The sequence below is a fragment of the Seriola aureovittata genome, chromosome 17 (assembly GCF_021018895.1).
Source record: "Seriola aureovittata isolate HTS-2021-v1 ecotype China chromosome 17, ASM2101889v1, whole genome shotgun sequence".
NCBI classification, from domain to species: domain Eukaryota; kingdom Metazoa; phylum Chordata; class Actinopteri; order Carangiformes; family Carangidae; genus Seriola; species Seriola aureovittata.
The window spans coordinates 18,937,661-18,963,931 of NC_079380.1; the positions used below are offsets into that span (position 1 = coordinate 18,937,661).

At 39.9% G+C, this 26,271-nt stretch overlaps 1 protein-coding gene across 1 annotated transcript in view; it reads left to right on the top strand.

The window, feature by feature from the left end:
• The first annotated feature begins 1,577 nt into the window (after positions 1 to 1,577).
• The window catches only part of arhgdig (Rho GDP dissociation inhibitor (GDI) gamma), a 31,037-nt gene continuing 6,343 nt past the window's right edge, over positions 1,578 to 26,271 (top strand). The window contains exons 1-4 of the mRNA XM_056402563.1: positions 1,578 to 2,255; positions 14,941 to 15,114; positions 16,279 to 16,362; positions 25,740 to 25,816. Coding sequence (XP_056258538.1) covers positions 2,183 to 2,255; positions 14,941 to 15,114; positions 16,279 to 16,362; positions 25,740 to 25,816 — 408 coding nt within the window. The 5' untranslated portion in view covers positions 1,578 to 2,182. The remainder of the gene's footprint in view (positions 2,256 to 14,940; positions 15,115 to 16,278; positions 16,363 to 25,739; positions 25,817 to 26,271) is intronic.

Consider the following 26,271-nt stretch of genomic DNA (forward strand, 5'->3'; position numbering starts at 1 on the left):
TGTAAATAGCTGATACTTTGTGCCAATATTCATAAAATTTTCCTCCATTTCTATTAAAGAAATGACATGTTATTGATTTTACGTGTTAATTATCACTAAAAACTAAAACTAAAACATGTAAACGACCAGCATAACTGATATCTATTATTCAATGAAAGGCCAGTATTGACTCAAGCTCAAACCTGTAAACGCACAGTTTCTTTGCTGGCAAGAAAGTCTAGAAAATCTACCACCAAACTAAGTTTGTATCCAGACACAGCCGCAGCTCTGTTTCTCCTCAGTCTTTTTTATCTCTGCTCTCACTTCCCTCCTCTCTCATTTTCATTTTCTTCCCACCACACAAGCCGACATCCCTCATTTATCAAACTGGCCCATTTCACTAATAAAAACCTGCACTGTGTCTGTCTGTGTCTTGGGTTTAAACATGAATTGTAATGTGACAAAACAAATCTGGGTCAGTTTATGGGAGGTCATGTTATACTTTCGCTGGAATACTGCAAGCACATTTTTGGGAGGGTAATTATAAAGGGTTCATTAGTAGACTTTTGTTCAAATCCCAGTTGTGGCTAAATTTTGGCTAAATTGACTCCCAGCAAACTATATTCTGATTTCCTCATGTTTTTGAAATTATAAACTATATATTTGGGTGGTTAGCGTCTGACACGGTGTGAGAGACAGAGAGAGAAGTTGTCTCCAATAACATGCGACATGACAGCTGGACTTGCTCTGAATGACAGATTAACAAGGTATGTGTGTGTGTGTGTGTGTGTGTGTGTGTGTGTGTGTGTGTGTGTGTGTGTTGTGTGTGTGTGTGTGTGTGTGTGTGTGTGTGTGTGTGTGTGTGTGTGTGTGTGTGTGTGTGTGTTTGTGTGCATTTGTGTGCGTGCAGACGTGTGAAAGGGAGTGAGTCTGATTGTCAAGTGGGAGAAGCAGCCCCTTTTGTATTCTACAGTACTACAGCCTCTCTCATTGCACCAGGGATATCAGAGGAAAGCAAAAACAGAAGAGAGAAAAAGAGAAGACCAGGGAAGAAAAAGACAAATGATAGTGGAAAAAAGACTGAGAGGAAAAAAGAAGAGAGTCAGAGTCATGATTGAAGCATACTGCTGACAGGGTGTGGTCACTAAAAGACACAGGGAAATAAAGAAGAGGATGAAGACGAAGAGGTGGGAGGGGGGAAATAAGATAAATACAGACACAGAGAGATGGCGTGACACAGTGATGAATAGGTGGAGGGAGAGAGTGGACACCACATGAGAATTCATGAAAGTGATGAAAAATGAAGAGGGAAATAAAAGCATGAAAGAGTTAGAGGGGGAGATGCATGAGAAGGAATGAGGTGTGGAGAAAGAGAGGAGGGGAGGCAAGGAAGAGTGAATGAGGGAGGGGAAGAGAGAGAGAGAGAAAGAGGGAGGGAGGGAGGTAAAGGATGAGCTCATTGCAGTCTCTGGGTTGATGACACGAGGAGGAGGGGTGGGGGGATGCAAAGGGGGGGGGTGCAGGGGAGGGGTTCACTGCTCGTCTGCGAATCGATAGCCAGCGTCTGAGTCCCACACACACACACACACACACACACACACACACACACACACACACACACACACACACGCTGCAGCTCTACCGGCTAAACCAGCGTCTGCCCGCCACCGTTAGCTTCCAGCATCCCCGCCGCATGCGAAAAAAACAGCTGACAGTTAGCATTTTAGCCTTTAGATTTCTCCCTTCTTTATCGCTGAGCTGTACTTCACAAAAAGAGACGAAGAAGAAGTGCAGAAAGCCGGCTGCTACTGGTGTCTGCTGCCTCTTCCTCACCCTACCTCACTCCCTCCCACCATCCTCTCTCTCTCTCTCTCTCTCTCTCTCTCTCTCTCTCTCTAGCTCACACACATCACCATCTCATCCACACCCACACCCAAGGATACCCTCCCTGCCTCTCCGCCTCTGTCTCTCTCACACCAGTCCTCTTCCCCCCTCTACCCCTCCAACTACATTTTTGGTATTTTCCTCCGGGGTGGAGATGCTCGCCTGACCCCCGTTCTTTCCAATCCAACACTTTTGTGGATGCTCTTGTGTTTCATTCAGCCCTGTTCTGCTACTTTGTTGCTACCTGTGGAGGTTCCCCGGTTCTCTGGTTCTCCTTCTGCCAGCCGTCGCACAGAGTGCAGCCGCACGGAGAGGCACCATGCTGGGATTGGACGTGTGTGAGTTTGGGGGTCAGGTGCTGGAGCTGCTGTGGCTAACTATGTGCTACAGAGGTGAGGCAATGGAGGAGTGTGTGTGTGTGTGTGTGTGTGTGTGTGTGTGTGTGTGTGTGTGTGTGTGTGTGTGTGTGTGTGTGTGATTGCATGTTTTAGTGAATTAGTATAACCACAGTGATCCAAGTTTTTATTCCTTGCATGCAACGTCTGTTTTATTGTGTTTTGTTTCAAGGCATTCATAATATAGATATAAAATTTTAATATTGTGTGTGAGCTTATAGGAGTGTTTGTGCTTGAATCTTTGTGTGTGTGTGTGTGTGTGTGTCTATGTGCCCTTGTGCATGTGTGTGCCATATGTCTCAATCCTGGTGGGTGTGGACATTTTTATGTCTAACATGAAGCACTGCCAAGACAAGCCAAAGGTGGCAGATCAATAGGTATTGATCACATGCTACACTATCTCTGTGTGTGTGTGTGTGTGTGTGTGTGTGTGTGTGTGTCTATGTGCCCTTGTGCGTGTGTGTTGCTAGCTAGCTTTTGTAATTATGTTTCTGCTCACATATAAACACAAACACAAACATGCAGAAGGGTGTGTGTTGGTGAGAAATGTTGACAGTAGGGAGCAGGTGTGTGTGTGTGTGTGTGTGTGTGTGTGCCTGTGTGTGTACGTGTGTGTGTGTGTGTGTGTGTGTGTGGATGACAAGGCGTATGCAGGAGTCAAATGATGTCACCAACGTCTGCTGTTACTTCCAACAGTATTTTTGCTATTGTATTTGCAGCAGCACTATACAGTCAGCTTTCTGTGTGTGTGTGTGTGTGTGTGTGTGTGTGTGTGTGTGTGTGTGTGTGTGTGTGTGTGTGTGTGTTCACTACACTGCAGTATTGCTGAACAGTTACAGATGGTGGAACAGTCCTGGGGTTTCCCCTCACACGGGTGTGTGTATAAGAATGTGTGTTTTGAGAGATAAAGGGAAAAAAGGAAAAGAGGAAGGGAGAGCGACGCAAAAAAGAAAATCAGAAGACGAGTGAAGTAATTTGACAAGAGACACAGAAACAGAGAGAGGGAGAAAAGAGGCAGTAAAACCACAGTGACAATTACGAGAGAATAAACAGAGGAAAATGAGAGATCCTCTCCAAGTGAAGGTCTTGAAAGTGGACGTGAAATGTGATTTAAGATTTAAGAAAGCCACGAATAATCTATTCCATTAACTCTATGAATTTCAAACAGCCATTTGAATTGATCACCTGCTCCAGTTGGGCTCTAAGGCGTCGTGAAACGTAGATCTTTGTGTCGCTGCTTTCAGTCTGTTTATGCTGAAGATTTACTACTCAGTCCCAGCTCCCTAAAGTTCAACTGTACTTCTTGTTTTAAACTGGGGACACTGTTCTGTTGGCGTGAAGCCACTGAACCCTCATTTTGTAGAATTTATTTGTTTTTGAGCACCATTAATCCACACAACCACGATTGATGTTTTTCTCACTGGAGAAATCTGTTTCTGAGACACATTAGAAACTCAAAGTCACTTTGAAGCATTTAGTCATTAGCCAATCACACCAATAATGTCACTGCAGAAACCAATATCATTGCTATATTTGCATTATTTCATTGTTTTCCAAAAACTGCTTAAAATTTTATGGAACTGTGCAATTTCTGAGCAGTTTTTTGTGGATATGACACATCAAATCTTGTCAAAAACACTTGGCTAGGATTGAATTTTGAAAACGAGGAGGAGGAGATTTTGATAGGAGCGTGGGAGGTGACTGAGTGGAAGATAAATGGCAAGAGTAGCGAGCAAAATGACAAAGTGAGGGGGATGGAGGGGTAGAAACAGAGGTAAAGAGGTCTGGAGGAAGTGGGAGGCTGAGGAGGAAAAGAAGAGCAGTGAGAGGAGGTGAACTGGAAGATATCAGGAGAGGAGGAGGTGGAGGAAGAGAGAGATAAGAGATGAGATAAATTGATAGGAAGGAAGGAAGAAGAAGAAGAAGAGAGTAGGTGGAAGATGGGAAATAGAAGAGGCAGCAGGAAAGGAGGAGAGAAAAAGAGGTAGAGGGGGTAAACAAAAGACAGGAAACAAAGGGAAATGTTGGTGGTTGAGATCGAGATGTTCTGTCAGCAGCTGTTACTGGGAAAGAAAGGAGAGCAGCCCAGGATAAGTGTGTGTGTGTGTGTGTGTGTGTGTGTGTGTGTGTGTGTGTGTGTGTGTGTGTGTGTGTGTGTGTGTGTGTGTCTGTCTGTGTGTGTGTGTGCGCAGTGTCAGAAGCACCTATGCTCTTGGTTTCATTCCATTAGTTCTCATTAATCAATGTATGAAAATCAATGTGCAAAATGTGTGTGTGGGTGTGTGTGTGTGTGTGTGTGTGTCTGTGTGTGTGTGTCTGTGTGTGTCTGTGTGTGTGTGTCTGTGTGTGTGGTAGAGAGAGAGTGGGTGAGTGGGTGAGGCCCATGTGGCAGAACACTCTTCACGAGCTGTCAATCAACAAACACCAGCACAGGCAGCGAGCAGCACGCGTTGAAATAGGCTAATTGAAATCTTGCTCTTTTCTTTCCTCCTCTTTTCTACAATCTCTCTATCCTCATTACTAGCTGCGACAGCAGGCCTGGTATTGTTTTCAGCCTGTGTGTGTGTGTGTGTGTGGGTGTGTGTGTGCATGTGTGTGTGTGTGTGCGTGTGTGTGTGTGTGTGTGTGTGTGTGTGTCTGTCTGTGTGTGTGTGTGCGCAGTGTCAGAAGCACCTATGCTCTTGGTTTCATTCCATTAGTTCTCATTAATCAATGTATGAAAATCAATGTGCAAAATGTGTGTGTGGGTGTGTGTGTGTGTGTGTGTGTCTGTGTGTGTGTGTCTGTGTGTGTCTGTGTGTGTGTGTCTGTGTGTGTGGTAGAGAGAGAGTGGGTGAGTGGGTGAGGCCCATGTGGCAGAACACTCTTCACGAGCTGTCAATCAGCAAACACCAGCACAGGCAGCGAGCAGCACGCGTTGAAATAGGCTAATTGAAATCTTGCTCTTTTCTTTCCTCCTCTTTTCTACAATCTCTCTATCCTCATTACTAGCTGCGACAGCAGGCCTGGTATTGTTTTCAGCCTGTGTGTGTGTGTGTGTGTGGGTGTGTGTGTGCATGTGTGTGTGTGTGTGTGTGCGTGCGTGTGTGTGTGTGTGTGTGTGTGTGTGTGTGTGTGTGTGGTCAGTGTTGTCCTCGAGACACCTACTGTAGTGGGAACTACCACAGTCTGTCTGTGGACAGAAACTATACAGGTGTGTAGCTGAGATCAAAGATGGGTGTGGTCCGACCCGAGAGTACTCATGTAATAATGTAGTAATATCTACTGAGTACTTGGGGTTTTGAATGTCAACATGTTGGTAGACGTTGTGGCTGGTGCGATCCCATCGCAAGATGGTCTTTGGTTTTCTCTACATTTTCTTGCACAGTCATCCCCATCTTTCTTTTTCTTTCTACTTTCTTTCTCATTTTTTGAGGCTGAATTGACGGCCGTTCCCTCCCTGATTGCCTACCTGCCTCCTTCTTACCCTCCTTCACTTTTTACCTTCCTGTGTCCCTTCTTCGCTTTGTCCCACTGTCAGATTGAATAACATAACCTCTCTACGTCACTTTGTGAGATGAGAGTGTTTAAGAAACCGTACTGTATCTGCTTCTCACATCATCTCATCCCTCCTCCTTTTTTTCTGTCACCGTAGTGATAAATGAGGTTGTCTGGGTGAGCAGACACATACGAGACCAATCAAGTCAGTCAATTAGACAACCTGCTCTCTCAACCAGGCTGACAGAGCAGCTGAGGATGTATTACTGTGTGTGTGTGTGTGTGTGTGTGTGTGTGTGTGTGTGTGTGTGTGTGTGTGTGTGTGTGTGTGTTCAGATGAATTTTATGAATTTATTAAGGGAGGGGGGTTCAAGCTAAAATGGGGTGTTAAGCGGCTCTTTAATAGGAAAGTGTGTATGGTAAACAATCTAAAACCAGGGCTGTGCCGTGGTAACATGATGTTTTAAATGTTGCTGAACAGCAGTCGCTGTCTCCACAAGTTGTAACTACAAGATGACGCAATTTCCATTTAATTCTGGTGAGGTACAGTGTTTTACTTAGTAATGAAACCTTTACAGTGCTTCTTTTTGATCAGCTAAAACGTAGTATAATAATGATCTGTGTAAGGTTTGTAAACTTTAACTAGCATTAGCATTTTTCCACATTTTCTTATGTTGTTATGGCACTTGAAATTTAACTCAAGAGTCTCCTATATCTCCTGATCATCTTTGAGATGTTTCTGCTCCTTGATTAGAGTTCACCCGTGGTAAATTTAATTGACTGGACATGATTTGGAAAAAAATAAGCACAGTCAGGCTCAAATACTGTTTAAGTCTCATACCAGTGCTGGCCTTTTATTATGCCAGGTATCAGACACTCTTATGATAATGGTTCCGTATTGAAATTTTCCTAGTTGAACTATGATAGCATGGTTTAGTGTCACATGATAATCTTAATGATGACTGCAGTAAAAGAATGTAAAGATTTCAATCAACATCATGGAGTTCATTTTGGTTTAGCAGCATATATGACAGTATATGGATAATGCAGTTTTAAAAACTGCGAAACACGTGGCAGTTGAGCAGCTGTATCGCTCCCTAATCACTACTGACAACTGTAACATTATAGTCAAAGCATATTGAAAGGTGTGTGTGTCGGGTCTGCAGAGTTCAGTATGCTAAATACTGTATAATCAGAGGCTGCAGTGTCAGTCATGAGCATGGTGATATCACCGTTCTCAGCAGCTGGTATCATTTGTTTATCATCTAAGCCTTTCATTAACAAGGAAACGTGGGGAGTGAGGTTTCCGCAACTGGCTGGTTAGCATGATGAAGTGTTATGAGCGTCTCCAGTGTTGTCTGCAGCGCTGCACAGAAATCGTGCAGGTCGCAGAACAATTCGGTTGTGTTGTGGCAGAAAAGGCAACGCACGACAGCACCCTTGGAGATGGAAGCATACCCTGCTCGCATGGCCTATGTAATGCTGTTACGTTGATCACTTCGACTTTACTACCTTTTCCTTCATTGCAAAAGCTGTTATTGGCTTTTCAGAGGCCTGAAAGATTTCTTTTTATCTCCCACTGTGTATGTCTTTTTGTATATACTGTATGTGTGTGTTTCAGTGTCCCAGAGGTCTTGTTATAGGATTAGAACAGAGCAGTGACAGTGGGCCTCAGAGGACTATAAAAAAAACAGCAAATCAAAGCTTATATCACACACGCTTGCAAACACACAGACAGTGAGAAAAAGGTGTTTTCCTGACACAGTGAACAGTTATCTGGGTTAAGGAAAGAGGAGGCAGGAAGTGATTATGAAAACAAAGGAAGATTGTTGAGGCCAAAGGAAAGCAGTTTCCCTTTGATTACTTAAAGTCCCAATGAAATTAAACATTTTATTTTTAAATTTGCGAGACAATGACCCCTTTATGACACGTTATTTTAAACAATCTTCATCGTTCAGATGAACACAAAAATTGCACGTTTAAACATTCCCTTAAAGGAATCGTTTGCATTTGGGAAATATGATTATTCTTTTTTTGGTGGAGGATAAAATGAGAAGATTGATACCACTCTAACATTTGTCTGTTCAATATCAGGCTACAACGAGCAACTGCTTTGCTTCTCTCAGCACAAAGGCTGGAAAAGGGTAAGCAGCTATAGCCTGTAGCTGTCAGAAGATAACAAAATCCAACCAACCAATCATTTCTTACTGTAAAAACATAAACTTTTGGGACCATTTCTTGGCTCTGAGTAGTTGCCAGGTAACAATTAGAGACTATCAAGAAATAGTTTGACAGATAACCCCACGTAAAAAGGCAAATTTATGTTTTTGTATGAATTAAGTAAACAAGCTATAGGTGTTCATTGCTGAGCTTTAGAGGCACTGATAGGTGTGTTTTTAACCTATGGACAGAGCCAAGCTAGCTTCTTCCCCCTGTCTTAATGCTAAGCTAACCCGCTGTTGGCTGTTGTCATGCACTGAACACCACAAGGTAAGGACTCAAAATCTTAACTCAGGCGAAGGCTTCCACAAATCATAATCACTCTACTTAACAACTGTCAGGACAGGACAGCAATACATACAAGGCAGACTGATCTAGAGGGAGAAGGCTGAGGCGAGGTCAGAAGACTGAACTGTGGTTACACACAAAGCGCAGACAATCACTGTGGCAGGAAAACATTCAAGGGCAGGAAGTGATTCTGAAGCGAGAGGGCGAGTTAGTGACATCAAAATAAAACAGTGTAAGTGTATACAGTGACAAGACATAACCAAATAGATGCAGAGCTGGACATGACAGCTGTAACTTTATATTTACCCGACAGATGTGAGAGTCTAATTAGCTTTCTGCACATGAAAAGTCAGCCCCCAATGAGCTTAAAATTTTTGTTTTTTTTAATGTTTTTTTTTAACATTATTTTTGCAAGTGTTGGCAAGCAACACGTCGCATTCAGATCGACATTTGTGAAAGGCAGTTGTCACCAAGGAACTATTAAAAGAACATGTTCTGTGTGTGTATGTGTGTGTGTTTTTGAGGTCTCATGTGAGCAGTCCTCTTCGCATCCTTCTTATCCGTCTTCCCCTGAAGCGACTTCTCCCCTGCCAAACAGACTGTTGTGTTGATTTTCACTAAGCATGTTGGTTTAGCTGTAAATATCAGCAGATGAACACTGAGACTGTGTCTTGTGGGTCTACATACATGCTTACATTCAGCAAGTGGGTCCTCTGTCTTAGTGCAAAAGCCGCAATCTTTTTTCTTTTTTTTTTTTTTTGGAAAATGTAGTTTGATTTTGAAGATAGGATCAGCAGTTGACAGGCAAAAGTCTGATGCAGATAAAAACAATCACTCTGTGGTAAATATAAAGTTGTCTCAAGAAGATTAATCATTATGAATTTAAAGTAAAAACAATGAAGATAAATGAATCTCAAGTTACTTCACTATTAGGTTTTAGCACTTACATAGCATTGTGAGGGGCCTACAGATCCACATTAATAATAAATACTCACGCAGTGGCACAGCAAGTCCTTTTTTAGAGGTGACAAGTGTTTTGTTGTTTTGTTTGGCCCCTTTTTTTTCCCAGCAGCATCTCTCTTTTGGCACATGCACCTTCTCAGTTTTCTTTTAGTGTAAAATTTCAAAAGGTAAATAAATGAATAAAATTTCTGTGTTGCTGATTTACACTTAGTCTCCATATTTCATAGTAGCCATGTGTGTTATGATGCAGGAGGTCTGAGAAGCTACTGGGTTAGTGATGCGGTTTTCATCAAAGAAAATGCACCAGTTAATATCACATCGTAGATGGGGGCTGAAGCAGTTGAAAGACCACACACACACATGTCAACACATGCACATGAACAGACACACACACGGCTGGCTTACTGCTAGTGTTAGCTTGTTTCCAATGGCAGATTCACACAATATGGAGGGTTTTAGCCCTGCATGTTTTTTCATGTTTCGGCCAGCAGCAAAGGGAGTTGAAAATCTTCCATAGTAACAAATATTACAATTAGATGACTGTTGTTAATTGCAAAACTTTGATTTTTAACTTTTTTTCACGAATAGAAAGATAATTCAGATCAGATTAATTGCAGGGTCGTTAACAGAGTCATTACCTCAAGTAATTTAACCTGGTGGGAACAAAGGAGAAATTTTGTAGGGCTTGTCACTACAACTACAACAAAAGAAATCCATATTTAAATGTACAGTTGTACAAGCTGCTGCCTCTCTGTGGAACGAACCCTGCCTTTTAAAATAAATGTTAATTGATGCAGTTACTGTGACAGGTCAGCAGTCTGGAGATCAAAGAGGAGCTCTCAGATGTCAGAGAGGAAACCGGTTTTAATGGCCGCAGAAACACGTTTACGCTGCAGTGTGTGTACATGTGTGCGTGTGCACGTCATGTGGGGGTGGACTACAGAGTTTGATATGTAAATAGCGAAGGGTGAATCATTTATGAAGTCATGTACCATCCATATCTGACATACTACAGAGTTTAATGTTTGTGTGTGTAAGAGAGAGAGAGGGAAATCGGCAATAGATCTCCGGGGTAATATTTCAAACTAGACATTTATGCTTTGGCTACTTTGCTTGGAAACGGTTTTGAAGATTAATTCAAACATGCACTTTCAATGAGCCACCTGGACTGATCTTAAATTTCCTTTATATACTTCTTCATACTTTAAATTTCTTCCATGTATGAGCACAGACAGCACCACCTGAGATCTTGACAGCTAATCGGCTGTTTTCAGTAATATATTTATAATATGCAGATTCAAAGAACTTTGCCTATTTGTTAATATCAGAATGATGAAGGATAAACTTGGAATTTTAATTTTGCTAAAAAACATGTAATAGATCTCTTTCTTAATGGCAGCAGTGAGGGGGACGTGTGTTCTTATGCTAAACATATGAAAGGAAAAAGCTCAGGTATGTAGAGTTAGGGGCAGAAGCAGAGCAGCGAGGATGGAAAGTTAGGATATGTCCAGTAGAAGTAGGATGTAGAGGATTTGTAGCAAGGTCTGTTGTCTCTTTGGTGAGGGAGTTAGGAGGAAGTAGACAGAGTGTGAGGAAAATAGTAAAGGACATGTCAGATGACGCAGTAAGATCCAGTCAGTGGATTTGGATGAGAAGAAGTAATGGTAGCTGGGGGCCCAGCAGGGGGAGCACTTAGGATAGACAGACTCTTTGTGTTTTTAAGTGCGGGGTGTGGCCTGTGTGAGCCTCTTTGAGACCATGTGGTTAGTCCAGGTGAGGTGGCCTGTATTGCTTGTCTGTATTGCTTTGAATTGGTTTGTAGTGTGTCTTTGACTGTTTAGGTGAGTTTGTTTGTTTGACAAAACACTGGTGAAAGGATGTTCCCACCTGATGACCCCAAAGACATGTTAGTCATCGCTGCTCATTAGTCTGTATAGCTAAATTAATAGTTATCATAGGACTTAGGATGTTAAGCTTAGGGAGCTATTCACTGAGTTTGGTCCATTTTCTGTAGCACAAGTTTCTTGTGTTTATCTTAAAAAAAAAAAAACTAAACAGCTTTGTTCTGCAAAGAAAGGCAAGGTAACCTTATTTGTACAACTGCTTTCGATAAGCTGAAGAAATGCATGAATGAGTTTGCTTCAATCATTACCTCCAATTCCTTCTATTTATTTGAGATGGGGAAAAGCTTATTTATTTCTTGTGACTGGTGAAACACAAATCTCCAAATCTCTCCGAGTGATCCACGTAGATTCATGGCCACCAATGGCAACAACTTAACCTGTCTGCATTAGTATCTAATATTTTATCATCAAAAGTACTGTATATAAATACTGAAAGATCAAGCAGAACCAGAACCAATGTTTTACCTAAATCAGTACTGCAGTACAGTATATAGTATCTCAGTGCTGTGATGTGGTCTAAAGCCAGACTGAAATCTGAACAAAATTCAATTATATCCAAGAAGTTGTTGAGTTGAGTAAAAACAGCTTTCTCAACATTTTTTTCCAACAGTGGGAATATTGGAGAAAGGAAACTTATGTAAGGATAGTGGTTATCCATCAGCCAGTGAAGACAGTGTGAGGTCAGGAAACTAACCTGTCAGTGCCTACCCAGTGTCCCGTGTCAATTATAGGGAAAAAAGGTTAGAAAGAAAATATGAGGGAAGATGCTATCGACATAGTTAAATACAGACTAGCATTTTCAGACACTCATTTTCTTTTTCTGGATGAATTCTGTGAATTAAGTGCTGAGACACAGTTATAAACCTGTAAATACTACACAAATGTAATAATATTCCATGTTAAAACATCATTTATCACCTGTTAAGTGATGACCTATGATAAAATCATCTATGTATCAACCCTAGAAGATCATTAGCTGTACTGCTCCACGCTGTTAACTATACACTATGTTAATGACAGTAGACAACTATAGCTTCATCTCTGAAATCTACTTTACTGTAGTAGACTGTACTTTACTGTATATTATAAAAACAATCTGCACCAGGAAAACTACAACCAAGGGATTATAACCAGTAAGAAGTATACCATCCCATTAAATATAGATTTATAGTTATTTGTGTGTGTGTGTGTGTTTGTGTGTGTGTGTGTGTTTGTGTGTGTGTGTGTGTGTGTGTGTGTGTGTGTGTGTGTGTGTGTGTGTTGTGTGTGTGTGTGTGTGTGTGAATAGAGATTATTAAAACTGGTATACCATGAATCTCTCTTGCTGCAAGTGAAAATAAACGCTCCACTGTGTATATTCAGTCACATAAAACAGGTCCACAGCAAAGGTGATGTCAGTGCAAGGGGAGTTGAAAGGGTTGCCATGGTGATGGGCAAAGGCAGCCGTGTTTGGCCCTGACTGGGTGGGGTGCTGCTATAAACACACAGATGTGTGCATGGGTACATGTGTGCATATGTGTACTGAGACTTGCTTTGGGTCATCACATCCCTCATTAACGCATTTGATTTCCACTCACAACCTAACACACTGTGGCTGTGTGCATTTATGCACCTGGTAGATGTGTTTGTGACTAGATTTGAGTGTGTTCATGTGTTTGTGTATTTTCTGTGTCATCCAATTACCTCCACACACAGCTTCGAGCTGATGTACACTGAGCCGTCTCATTATGAACAGTAAAAACAGAACCAGAGGCTATTACACAAGGCTGTTACAGCACAGTAAACAGACATTTACAACAGTGTGTGTGTGTGTGTGTGTCTGTCTTCTGGAGTCTTGAGGTATGCACTGTGGATTTGTGATCGTAACCATGTAATGTTTTATCATAGAAAATGATCCATATCACAGTAAGCGTCATGTCTGCTTTTATGTCGTACTGAAGTCAACCGCAATATGACAATAGTAAATGTTGACACGATAGAGTGGTTACTCTGATGGGTTACTTAGTATGTAAAGCAAATTTTCAAGCTGATTTCCATTCCACATATAAACATCTGATCACCTTCGAAACCATTTTCAAGGTGGAAATGATAAATGGTTGTCAATTCCTGCCGTTGGTGCATCTTGGGAAATAAAGGCCTGGGCTGTACTTTCTCTTTCTGGTATAAATGTATCGGCCTTATTGTGATACAAGCTGAAAGTTTTTGCTGTTCTGTTGTTGTTGGAGTTGTTTTTTTTTTGTCTTGTGACTGCTGTTGATTACGGTTTTGACGGTTTTAATCCTTCCAGTTATTCCAACTATTCCAGTCTGCGCATATTCACTCTTTGGAGGTGCGGATGAGGTAGAGATGCTAAAATGAAATTTCAGCCCGCAGAACACATTATCGAATATTATCACATTATCGAAAAACTCAGTATTGAATCAAAATCCCTGATGAAATCAAATCCCGGATGGCTGGAGCTGGCCTACATAGAGTTATATATCTTATCCCAGACAGTAAGCAATCTCGCCTGTGCTGGCTGAGTTACTGAAATATAACAGAAATATTTACTGCTGATGAGCTCTGCTGAAAATGTTGCTTTCCTTACTGTCAGACCAAAGTCAGTATTTATTATTTTATTTTTAGTTATTTGATATATAAAGTTATTTTATATGTATAAGGCATACATATCAAAGTTATTTGATATTTAAAAAAAAAACAATCTTAAACTGAGATGACTTCATATCCATATGTATTATAGGCCTTCCAGTTTATAGTCCCAACAATTCATTTGTCCAACTGCCCATATTTTCTCGCACCGTGGTTTACAATCAAATATTTTAGTTTAGTGACTCCCAACCAAGGTTACTTCTATTGCCAGTATAGGCATGTGGAAAGATTGGGGGAGTATCAGAAATTATGTTTTGATTTTGAAAAATACTCCTTTAGTTTCCAGTGTATTTGGTCCACCTAGCTAAATTAATGCAGGCTAATTCAACCATCCTGCAATAGGTTCTACCTTTATTAAGGTTATGTTCACTTTTTGTTGGAAACATTTTTAACAGCTATCGATTCAACTTACTGATCATTTTGGAGCATGTATGCTCGAAGGGGTGTCGAACGGTATTACATTTGGGAGGTGTTTCTTTTATTTAGCCTACGAAGCGAAAAATAATGAACAAATGGCTGAAACAGTGAGCTAAAAGTAATTGTTAGCTACCAATATCTAATGGATAACCAGTTGAAAGAGTTTGATAGTAGTTTAATAATGGTTAAACTGTTGAAAATGTCGACTAAAAGGATTGCTATAAACAATTAAAAGAGTCAGATAAATTATGGCTATGGCTGAAAGGGTTGGCTAACTAGAAGTAATTGTGAGCTAAAATGCATGAATAAACAGTTATAGTTGCCTATAAGTAAGAATAGACAATTGAAGTAGTAAGCTAAGATAGAAATAAAAAGCTAAAATTAGCCTGATGGATAAATACTTAGCTACGTTAAGTATTGAATAAATGTTTGAAACATCCCTTTTCTTCCTCTTGGAAGTGTTGATGATATAAATGAAGACTTTACCAAACCAACCTAAACAATGGCAGTTCAATTGTGTGTGACAATTATCCAAACAGTGTATGCTTTTGTATAATTAACAGTGTTAGTCCAGTTTAAATTAAATTAAAATGAACACATTTGGAACATGACAGATGGTTTCAGTGAAACAGTGAATTCAGTTCTGCGATGGAGTGTGTCTGTAAGACAAAAAAACCCTGGTCTAAAAAAAACAGCTCCAAAAACTGTAAGAGTGACATGTAAGTGTATTTATTTAATGGTTTTCTCCCCCTTCTCTCTGGAAGGTCTGATGGCTGACAAAAAGGATTTGCCCATTGAGGAGGAAGAGGATGAGAGAAACCTCAACTACAATCCTCCGGCTCTGAAGTCTTTGCAGGAGATTCAGGAACTGGATAAAGATGACGAGAGTCTGGTCAAGTACAAGCAGACCCTGCTGGGGACGGGACCAGCGACAGCAGGTGCGTGTGTGTGTGTGGTTATTGATTACCTGAGGTGACAGAAGAGCTGGTGATTCACACTGGTAGCCAGTGTTACTGCAGCTTTAATAATACCATTCACTCAATATAACGACTTGGTACATAGTTCCTTGGAGTCATCAACTTCTGATCAAACACACACACACACACATACATACACACACACACACACACACACACACACACACATACACACACACACAAAGGAACAGACCTGCTTGCCTCAGCATCTCTAATCCAGCAGCCCGGCCATGACAGCTGATATCAGTAGAATAGCTCTGACTCCCTTAACACTGTAACTCAACACCACCACGTCTACAGCTTGGTAACATCGAATACAGTGGGAAAAGCAGTGAAAAGCAGAGAGGAGAGGATTTATCGTCAAAGACAGTTGCTGAAATGTTTACAGACTGTGATATTTAACATTTATATGCTAAAACTGCAACTTCTCTCGTCTCATTTCAGTTTTATTATCATTGACTTTCAATATTTTTGTAACCAATTTAACAGTGTAACAGTGTGGCTCTAGGAATACCAACATAGTTGTGTCAGCCACCAGGATTACCAGGTTATTGACCATCAGGATGAATTAATGATGATCATCTGACTTTTCATCTAGCACCATCTGATACTTTGGTTTATGACCAAATACATGTAAAACTAATTCCCATCAGTCTCAGCTGCAGTTTGTGTTTAGTGCTAACTAGCAAATGTTAGCATGCTAACACATTAAACTAAGATGTGTTATTTTTAAACATATGTTCATGAGTACAGATTCACAAAACCCCTAGCATGGCTGTAGACTCTCATTTATATTATTCCCCAGATCTCGTAATCATTAATACCATCATTACAAAGACAGAAAAATAGTTCTAACACACAACCTCCCCTAAAGCCACAAGTCTTGTGTTTGTGTATGGATTGAATAGGTTATATGTCACATGTTAGATAATGTGCCCAGGTAGCTGCTTCCAGTCTTTTTTTGTTAAGCTAAGCTAATCATAATCCATATCGATCTTCTCATCTAACTCTAATTTTCCTAAATGTTGAACTATTACTTTAAAAAAAAAAAGATCAAACAAACAAATATAAGAATGAGTGAATGAAAAATAAGTGAATCTGTGAATACTGTATGTTTTTCTCCAGACCTCTCTGGCCCTAATGTATGGGTTACCAGACTGACCCTGTTATGTGATGAAGCTCCTGGACCGATGACCATGGACCTGACAGGTACGCAACACTTCCTTTTCACCACTCTCGCATTCCCTTAGCTAGCATTACCTGTGGTACGGTGCTGCCATACCCTCTCATATACTGATATGCTCTGGAGCAAGGCATCCCCCACCCCACTGTGCTGCAGTTTATGTGCAGAAAGACTGCAGTGGGTGTGTCCATGCTTGAGAGAGGAGAGACAGCTAAATGTTTGCTTAGTGGGCAGTATTGACATTTTCCCCTGGGTGCAGGCGAGAGCGACAGGCAGGGAAGGGGAATGAGGTGTCTGTAAGTTTATGTGTGTGCATGTGTGAGTCTGCAGTGCATGGTAATCAGGTGGCTGCAAAGAGATTATGTCATTACCTACAGGGGACAAAGTTGAGGAAAAGATCAATCGGTGTGTGTGTGTGTGTGTGTGTGTGTGTGTGTGTGTGTGTGTGTGTGTGTGTGTGTGTGTGTGTGTGTGTGTGTTCACACCTGTCGTTGACTTGTGTGCCAGGGCGTGTCTCATAAAAGGGACAACAGTTGTCTGTCTTTTAGTGTGTGTGTGTGTGTTTGTTTCTTTCTGATTTCAGTGCATACAGGGTTTGCTTTGATTTTTCCTTGTCTGAGGATTTTCCTGGTTGTCACACACAGAATTACACATTCCTACTCAAAAAGACCCAATCACAGACTGCTTAGACTAATAAGAAAGGTCACCTGGTTGCTAGGCAATGCTGACTTCGTAATATGCAGTTTGCTCTGATTCAAACACAGAGAGATGGAAACTACCTTACAGCCTTTAATGTGCATATTTCAGTGTGTAATGGAAGATCTGCTGAACTGCATGAAATGTGAAGAGGACACTGTTCTTCCAGAGCAGATAGATCATTTTTCAGATTTGGTGTCAGTTACACAAGATGCAGGAAATGAAAGGCAGATGGGAAATCACTTGAGCGATCTGGCGTTGGGCTTAGGCACTACAGATTTTTAACACAAAGACTGTGTTGTGGAATTTGAAGGGGCACTCCACTGATCATACACCTGACGTCCAGTTCACTCTTCATGAGGAGAAATACTCAGTCTGTGGAAATGGTTGCATATCTTCTGTGGCTCTGGACGAGCTTCGTCATGTCTGACAAAATAACCCTGCTGATGTCATAGTGATGTCATCAAGGCTTCTCAGTTTACGGTTGAGACTTTTTCAACAGTTAGCATGCATTACTAACTGCAGGTGTGGAGTTTCAGAAATATTGGTGTCCACCGGGCAGGGAGGGTCTAATGAAAGATGCTTAAGTACTTTGAGTTTCATAAAGATAACCATAAAGTGTTATTCATGTTTTAGTTGCTTGGTGCACATACGGTAGGAAAAACATGAATGTTTGTCATATACATTCAATAATAACATTGATTTGGCAGTAAACAGACTACAGATACTCTGCATTTAAAACATATTTGCCATTGAAAACTAGTTTTATAGTATATGAGCTTAGTTTTTAGAAGCCATCACCACCTTTAGATGGCTGATTTTTAGCTGAACTGACCACCGGCCACATCACCGAGTGAGTGATTAAGTTTCACCATTGGTTGGTTGGCTTTGTGTTGAACTTTTCCTATTGGCTGTTGCTTGGTGCAAACTGTTTCTATTATGTCAATCAGGAGGCCTTTACAGCAGATTCACAACAGTTTTCAACTGCCGTATTTCCTCAAATAGTGACCGGGGCCTTTATTTCCATCAAATGCAAGAGGTAACAGGACTTAATTTGAGCTTGAAGCTTGATTTCTTAATACCTATGTTTGATATGTATAATTGGTCATATCTACATTTTAGTACAATGCCTCGTTTTGATCCGCTCCCATTTGCACAGTTGAAGTTACTGCATTATGCGTTAATAGAGACACTTATTGTAACTGTTTCAAATTAAAAGCCCTCTAAAGTTTCAGTGTGCAGAAACCCTTAATTTCTCAACAGGGCTTTTATTGTTGTGCTGACATGCTGTAGTAAGCGTATTGTCTCATTTCTGGCTGCTGGTGTTTCTGATCTTTTGACTGACCCACCATGATGTTATTCAGTGCTCCCAATGGCCACTCAAACTATAGAACAATCTGAAATGGACTTTCACTGTCAGCACTGGCACTCCTGTGACAATATTGTGGCAAGCCTATTTCTGTTAATGTTGACAGCATGTTGTGCTATTGCATTTAGAGATTATTTTCAATTAAATAGTACTGAAGTTTATAAATAGGTCAATTTGTTTTGGCAAGCCTGGTCGAGTGGCGCTATCCATGGTCCTGAAAGAGCTATTTAATTCTGGCATGTTAAAATGACATTTAACCTTTTGTTTTGTTGTGTATGATCACATCCTCCATGTGTTTGCAAGAGCACAAATCGCACCATAGCCATATACTAGGTTTATACCTATACTTAAAGTCTTATTTTCCTCTCAGCAAGGCTTCACTAATGAGCAGAAATCATTTCAGTGAAGTTAATTTTGATTTCATTTGTTAATGGTTATTCTGTAACAGTGTTGTAACACTGTAATAAAAATAATTCGCCAGATTTGCGACATGCAAGCTGCAGTTAGCAACATGAGATAATTTCTGTCCTTAGTTTTGACATGTTTTATTAATCAAAACAAACTGCATACTTGGGGGATCCCTGGTGGGCTCATAAATTTATCTGAATTTGTGAACAATGACCATTTGTGAAACATGATGCTGCCACGAGTCTACATGTAACCGCTGCTTGAAAATCGCTCAGTGAAACAGGCCTCTGATGATTAGATTGTGATGGTTGAAGCTTTTGGGAGCGTAATGTGATGTTTTGTATTGTCTGACTTCCTACAATACAGTGTCTGCTCTTCCTCCTTCCTTAGCAGACAGAGCCTTCATCCCAATACAGGAAATGCTCTTTGACACTGGACACTGTTTTAGACTTGATTTCACTGTAGCACTGTTTTCTATTGTGCCACAAAAATTGTGTGTCCATCCAATTGTTGAAAAAACTGAAAAACTTTTAGGTATTATCCCTGGAAGGAGTTCAAATAATTATTGAATTAATTTGGTTTAATTAGGATGAACGTGCATGTGTGTGTTTGTGTTGTAGAAAAAGGAGAAATTGCTTTATGCTGCGTGAGAGAAAAGCATCTCCCATCATAAATCTATAGAGTAAGCAACAGTGTAATAATCGGTCCTGCTGGTATATCATGTTACAGTCAGATAGCCGAGCCGGCACCAGACTGGATGTGAAATGGACTTTCCATCGGTGGCTGAATGCATTAGAGAGCTCATTATATACTATATGCTGTTACCAATGCAGCATGGTACCTTAATTGATGATGGGCATTTACTGCTGTGTGTGTGTGTGTGTGTGTGTGTGTGTGTGTGTGTGTGTGTGTGTGTGTGTGTGTGTGTGTGTGTGTGTGTGTGTGTGTGTGTGTGTTTGTGTGTTGATGTTAGAGAGGGAGAAGAAGGGGTGGCTAAACACAGGGTGAGATACATTCCACCATAGTAGAGGTAATTGCTCAACACTCAGGGTGTAAGGGAAGAAGAGAAAGGAGATGCTAACTCATACTGCACGCTGGACTGGTTGTCCTATCAGAGACCTTTAATTTCAGTGAGGTTGTTTGGGTCCATGTCTCAACTTTAACTTCGCAGTACATACAGTATCTGTTGTGAACTCCCTGCAGTACATCGAACCTCTGAGTCTGAGGAAAGGTGGTAGTAGCCAGTACAACTGCTGAGAGCATCCGTGATCTAGTTACAGTTTATATGTAAATTGTTTTCTTTTTCTTCGGAGGCATTTTATACCAGCACGCATTTGCACATATATTTACTTAATGAGGTGTCAGTAAACACATTCAGGGCCTCCCATGACTGATCATGCAGCTTTGTTGATAAATAAGAATCTATCCCAAAACCTTTAGGTCAAAGGATAATTCCAGTTTATTACGTCTTCAGTCTTATTTTTTGTAGTTTGAGCAATCGTTCATTCACGGTTAGTTACAGAGATCCGAGAACTTGTTAACAGGTTGAATAGTTTATCTGCAGGAAAAGTCTTGAAAATCTTGAGAAGCAGGGAATTAAAATGTTCTAAATGTCATTACATAGATCTTTAATTTTTTTTTTAATTAATTAATTTATTTATTCATACATCTAGAAATGAAAAGTGTGATTGTTTCAACAGTGATGCAGGGGATGTTTCAATCCTTTTTTGTGGAGTTTCATGGAACTATCAGACCTGTAGCCAACACTGTCACCACTGCTAACTAAAACTGAAGCTAAAACTAAAATTAAGTGATTGATTTTTAATTTGTTGAATTGTACAGCCTTAGCCCAGGTCATGTTTTTTGCTATATTAGGAATTATTGTCATATACAGCTGGGAAGTTTGTTTACAACCTGACATCTGATCATGTGCCTTCTCGCCTCCCAAATCTAGGCAATTATTTTGGTGTGCACATTTTAATCATGGCCAATATAAATGATGGTCAGAGCACAACCAGTCTGAAATTTGACTTTTCTGCTGCAGTTTAACTCACAACTCTCTTTTGCTGTCAGGCCTTTTGTGGCACTACACAACATCTTCAGTGCACCTTGTTGTTTTCTGTAAACAGCCACTGAAACAATACTCTAAATAAGAAATTTGCACATTATGTTGAAGGGGGAACCTTCACTCATTAATCATGCTATGCCCTGTAGCATGTAAGCAGGAATATGAAGGAAAGACATCTTTATGCATGTTTGCCTTTAGCACGCAGGCTAGATAATGCTCTCTCTGTAGGGATGATTCACCAAAAATTATCCACTGACAGAGCTTGAAAGGGTTGGAATCATTGAATTGATCAAATGGAATATTAAAATTATGAGATTCATTCAGTCAATTTATGGGATACTTTCTCTTCCTCATTTTGAATATATGACTTAATTTCTGCTTTAGATGTCCTTCATTACATCCCTACCTTCTTATCAGCACCTCTTTAATGTTATGAGAGTGCAGGCCCACTGCTATTAGACTATCACTTTGCTTTCAGATTAATCCTCCACAAGAACCTACAGTTATTTCAGCTCTTACTGCTGCTTGTGTCTTGATCAATGGCCCGAATGTTTATGCACTGCAAAATGAAAAATGCTTTTCATCATTCAGCACAAAAATAACTTGTACTTCTGTGTCTCAGTGGATACAACAATAAGACGACGACCAGAGATAGAAATTCACTGCCCAATGTGGCCACTCAGGCAAAAAACATATACTGGAAGCACAGAACTGTGACCTATTTCAGATTAAAGTATATGTTACACATCAAATTTCAAGAGGATTGTTACATTTTACCACAAAACATGTGCTGTAAACCATTATTTGTGAGGCAATTCCACCACAATAGTATGAGTTTTAATAACAGGACTTCTGTTCTATTTCAGTTCTGAAATGACACAATATCCATTTTTAAAATCTATCCCTCAGTTAATAACACACCACACAACCATATTTCTATGCTTTAAAGTTTAACACAACACTGGTATATCATATATCATATCATCAAGACTTAGGAGAATTATATATGGTGTGTCACAAGCTGTACTGTGCTGCCTGCTGCCAAACCCCACTACACAAAGCACTATGACTTTTCAGTGCTCTGGTGCCCTAAATGCAAGCACTGGCTTTGTTAAACTTTCATGTTCCCAGGGTTGTTTTGCTGAGCACGCTACATGCTGCGACACATTAACTCGCTCACACACACTCGCACCGAGCAGCCTCTCTATCTCAGTCACTGATCTTTTCCTCACCGTGTGATTTGTTTGTTCTGTGTTGTGTGTCTAGAGTTATGTCAGTAATATGTGGTCACTGTAAGGATGTTTCATTTGTGAAATTCACATAATAATGGGAGGGGTCTTTCCAGAGTGTGCAGGGGGTGAATAAAAAATGTGTTAAGATTAATTCAAAAGAAATGATGATAGACTGGATTTCCTCTGTCACCTCTGATATTTGAGCAGCGCAGGATGAAACCCTCCATGTGCAAAAAGCAGAAGAGAAAGAGGATGAATATTTTGACTACAGGCCAGTTTCTAATCTCCCTCTCACAGCTGGACTTAATGAGGGTCATCTCCTATAAACCTATTGCTCATTTGCAAAAGTCTTATTAACTTTTTCACTTTGGGTTAATGTCTGATCGCTCCACAGAAACTGCAGCAATGTAGGTTCTTAACAGCTTCTCATCTGACATGAAATCAAACTTATCATCAGACTGCTCTGTCTGATACTGTTGACTACCATAGTCTGATGAATGCTGGTGAAGTATTCAGATCATTTATGAAACTGAAAGTACAAATATCACAATGTAAAATACTCCATTACAAGTAAAAACCCTGCATTCAAAGTTGTTTACATAAAATAACAGAAGGATTATGATTAAACGTGTACTGATCTATCAGAGTTAAAATCCTCATTATACAGAATGGTCCTGTTTAGAGTGTGCAGTTATTATATGTTTTATAATATTGGGTTGTTACGACTGATATATTTATATGTAGGCAGCGTTTTTAACTAGTGGCGTGGTTGTGTCAGTCTGTCCAGCTGTCAGACGGCCATCCACCACTTTAATCCTGACAAAAATATCTTAATAACTTTTATATGGATATAAAGGAAATTTGATACAAAACTCCATGGTCCCCAGAGGATGAATCCTAAAGACTTTTACCATCAGGTCATAGTGTCAGTTTGTCAAATATTTTATTACCTAAAACTATTTTATACATATTCCCATCAGCCTCTGCTCTACTTAATGTTTAGTGCTCATTATTAAATGTTATAAAACGCTAAACTAACGTGATAAACATTATACCTGCTAGACATCAGCATGTTAGCATGCTGATGTTAGCATTTAGCTCATAGCATCGCTTTGCCAAGGTACAGCCTCACAGAGCTGCTTCCATGACAGTAGATTCTTTGTGGTGTTATGTTGTCGCTGATCAAGGTGAAGCTACTACTGACCACTATTCTGTTGGGTAGTTAAATCAACAATGTTGCATCATATTATATAAACTGATCATGTATTTTCACTGATAATTTTATTCTGAAATTCACCAGTAACTGTAGCTGTCAGATTAATGCAGCGAGGTAGAAGTTTTCCCCATAGTACAAAGCTCATGTGATATCTCTATAGTATAAATTAGTTTTTTTTAAACCCTAACCTAAACCTATCCCATCAATCGTATTATGCCTATTATTTCTATTATCTTATTTTATTTTGTCCCCTTTAAAGTCAGGTCTGCTGTGCTGAGACATCCTTATGTGCAGCCCAAATAAAAACTGAATTTACTTGACTCTGGTGGTGACACTTTTTATCACACGTATAAAGTTGCAGGTTTTAAATGCATGTCTGCTGGTAGCTCCATGATGCCACTACCACAAGAAATATGATTTTTTAATGGAGCAAAGAAAACAAAATATTTGTCTTTTTGTGTTATGTCTTATTGGATAGGTTTAGAAAGTAAATTAACATGGTGTAAGGGGGATTTTTCAGTTAATTTATTTTCTAATATTTCAGGCTTTTCTGGCTCCAGTACAATATTTCCCAAACACAAGGTTCAGATGGAAAATCAGTGTGTGGATGTGCCTGTGCATATGCATCCTTGCGTGCGTACTTGCATGAGTACATACCCATGTGTGTGTGTGTGTGTGTGTCTGAGGAGAACAGGTAGACAGCTCTCCACACTGACCTATTTTCTCTGTCAGACGCTCCCCGGGGAGGCCGGCATCTTTTCTCTCCTCTCTGTCTCCTGAGACAGGAGAAAAAAAGACGAGGAGAGGAATCGGAGAGAGGAGAAGGGAGAGGTTGTAGAGGGAGATAGATCGAATGAAATAAGACATAGACACAGATGGAGCAGTGAAAAATCTCCAAATGTCAGCTACTGAGGAACAGCTTTATTAGCTCGATGACATACATTTTTGATTTTATCTAATGGGGAATTTAAAGCCTTTCATGCGGTGGTATAAAGCTCCAAATTACAAGGAGACATGTAGAATTTCAATTAAAGCATGACAGTCTACATAAGCAGGGTTAAGAGATTTTCATACAGCAAAAGGAATATGCTGTTTGTTGGAGGCTTTTATGTGAAGCACCTAAATGTGCCACAAGCACATATATATTTAATATGGGGAACACCAGTGGGAATCAAACCTCTAACACCAAACACGTTTTTTGTGTGCAGTGTACTGCCTGCACTGTGTGAGTGCGTATCTTATCTGTCGGTCACTGTCTTTCTTTTCCGGTCTGTCTTCTTCCTCTCTCCCTCTCTTCCTCCTCACATCACTGCTGTCTGTTTTTTTTCACCCCGTTTCCTCTATCTCTCCTTCATCTCCTCCCTCGTCTGTTTCTCTCTGTCCATTAGGAAGCACTCAGGACTGATGGTTGGGTTTAAATTGAGATATAAAGTGATTAGGCGGTGGATGCATTTCTGATTGCTATGTGCTTTTACAATTGCCCAGGATGCTTTTTCCTCTCGATATGAACCCATTCAACTCCACAGCACTGCAAAGACAATTTTATTGTACAAAGAAGCCATTCTGGTCTCACCAATAACACTAAATCACCAGTATGTGTGTCAGAGTTGTAGTGAAGCCATCACACCTTCAAGTATGACATCCATTCGTCTTATTTAGCTGAAAACATGAGAGGAAAACACTCCAAATCCCTGGTTTACGTGTATATTTAAATCATTTTAGCCACATTTATGATATCGTACACCACTAAGCAAACATGCTGTATTTCATTTTCCAACTGATACTGTATAAAACCTAACTAACAATTTTCATAAATGATTTCTGTTGTCTGCTGTTGGGAAAACTATTACATGTTAATGTACATGATCTATTTGTGTCATATTTCCCATGTAGCCATGTGACTTTATTTCTCATTTGGCACCAATTTCCTTTTTTTTGTGTGTATTTTTTCTTTTTGTTTCTTTCTGACATTCTCCGTCATTTTTTTTCTTTTATCTGTTCAGTTTTATGTCTATTTAAAAACATGAAATGAAATAATAATAATAAATCTTGGCGTGTTGTTTGTTATCTTGTATTTATATGGAGATTCAATAAATAAAATAGTCAATAAATAAAAGTTTGGAGGAAAACAAGAGAAACAAAACTACAAACTGCCAAAAAAAAAAAAAAGAAAAGTCAAATAAAAATAGAAATACACCTTTTCAAATACACACAATATTTGAGGATGAAAATTTTTATTGGTACTTATTTTAATTGTGAACTATTACGCCTACCACTGAAAGCCGTGTTTCTCCGTATGTGTAAATCATCAGCAGTGTGATTGCATAGTGAGTCATGGTGCATGATGTATGTAATACGTGTCATGTTGACCATGAGTGATGTTTTATTGTTGTTTTGTTTTTGTGTGTGCGCAGGAGACCTGAGCGCTCTGAAGGAGAAGAGCTTCTCCTTACAGGAAGGAGTGAAATACAGACTAAAGATACACTTTAAGGTAAGATGGAGAGATGCAGCCATAGAGCTATGTTAAGGATGGAGAGAATTCATTTTGCATTATAGCATGGAAGGATTACTGTGTGTATGTGTATGGATGAAATGAAATGAACAAACAGATGATCACGTATTTACTGTAAGTGATATAGAGATAGAAGGGGAGAGAGAATCTGCTGAGTAAGCCTCCATTTACTATACAGTCAAACCACAATAACAAACAAGACCATTATCATATTCGTTATCATATCGTTTTATCGTGCCAGTTAAGATCAATGCTAGAGAAGCAACTCATCATTTAATGTCAGTAAGTTTGTTTCTCAAGTCTGACAAACGATTATTTTTTACATTTCTAATATTAAAAAGTCGTTACTTTTAAATTTAATTGATTGGCGACAGTTGCCAGGTATCTGTTAGTTAGTCCACTAACATCTACTAGCGAGAGGAAAACATTCATGG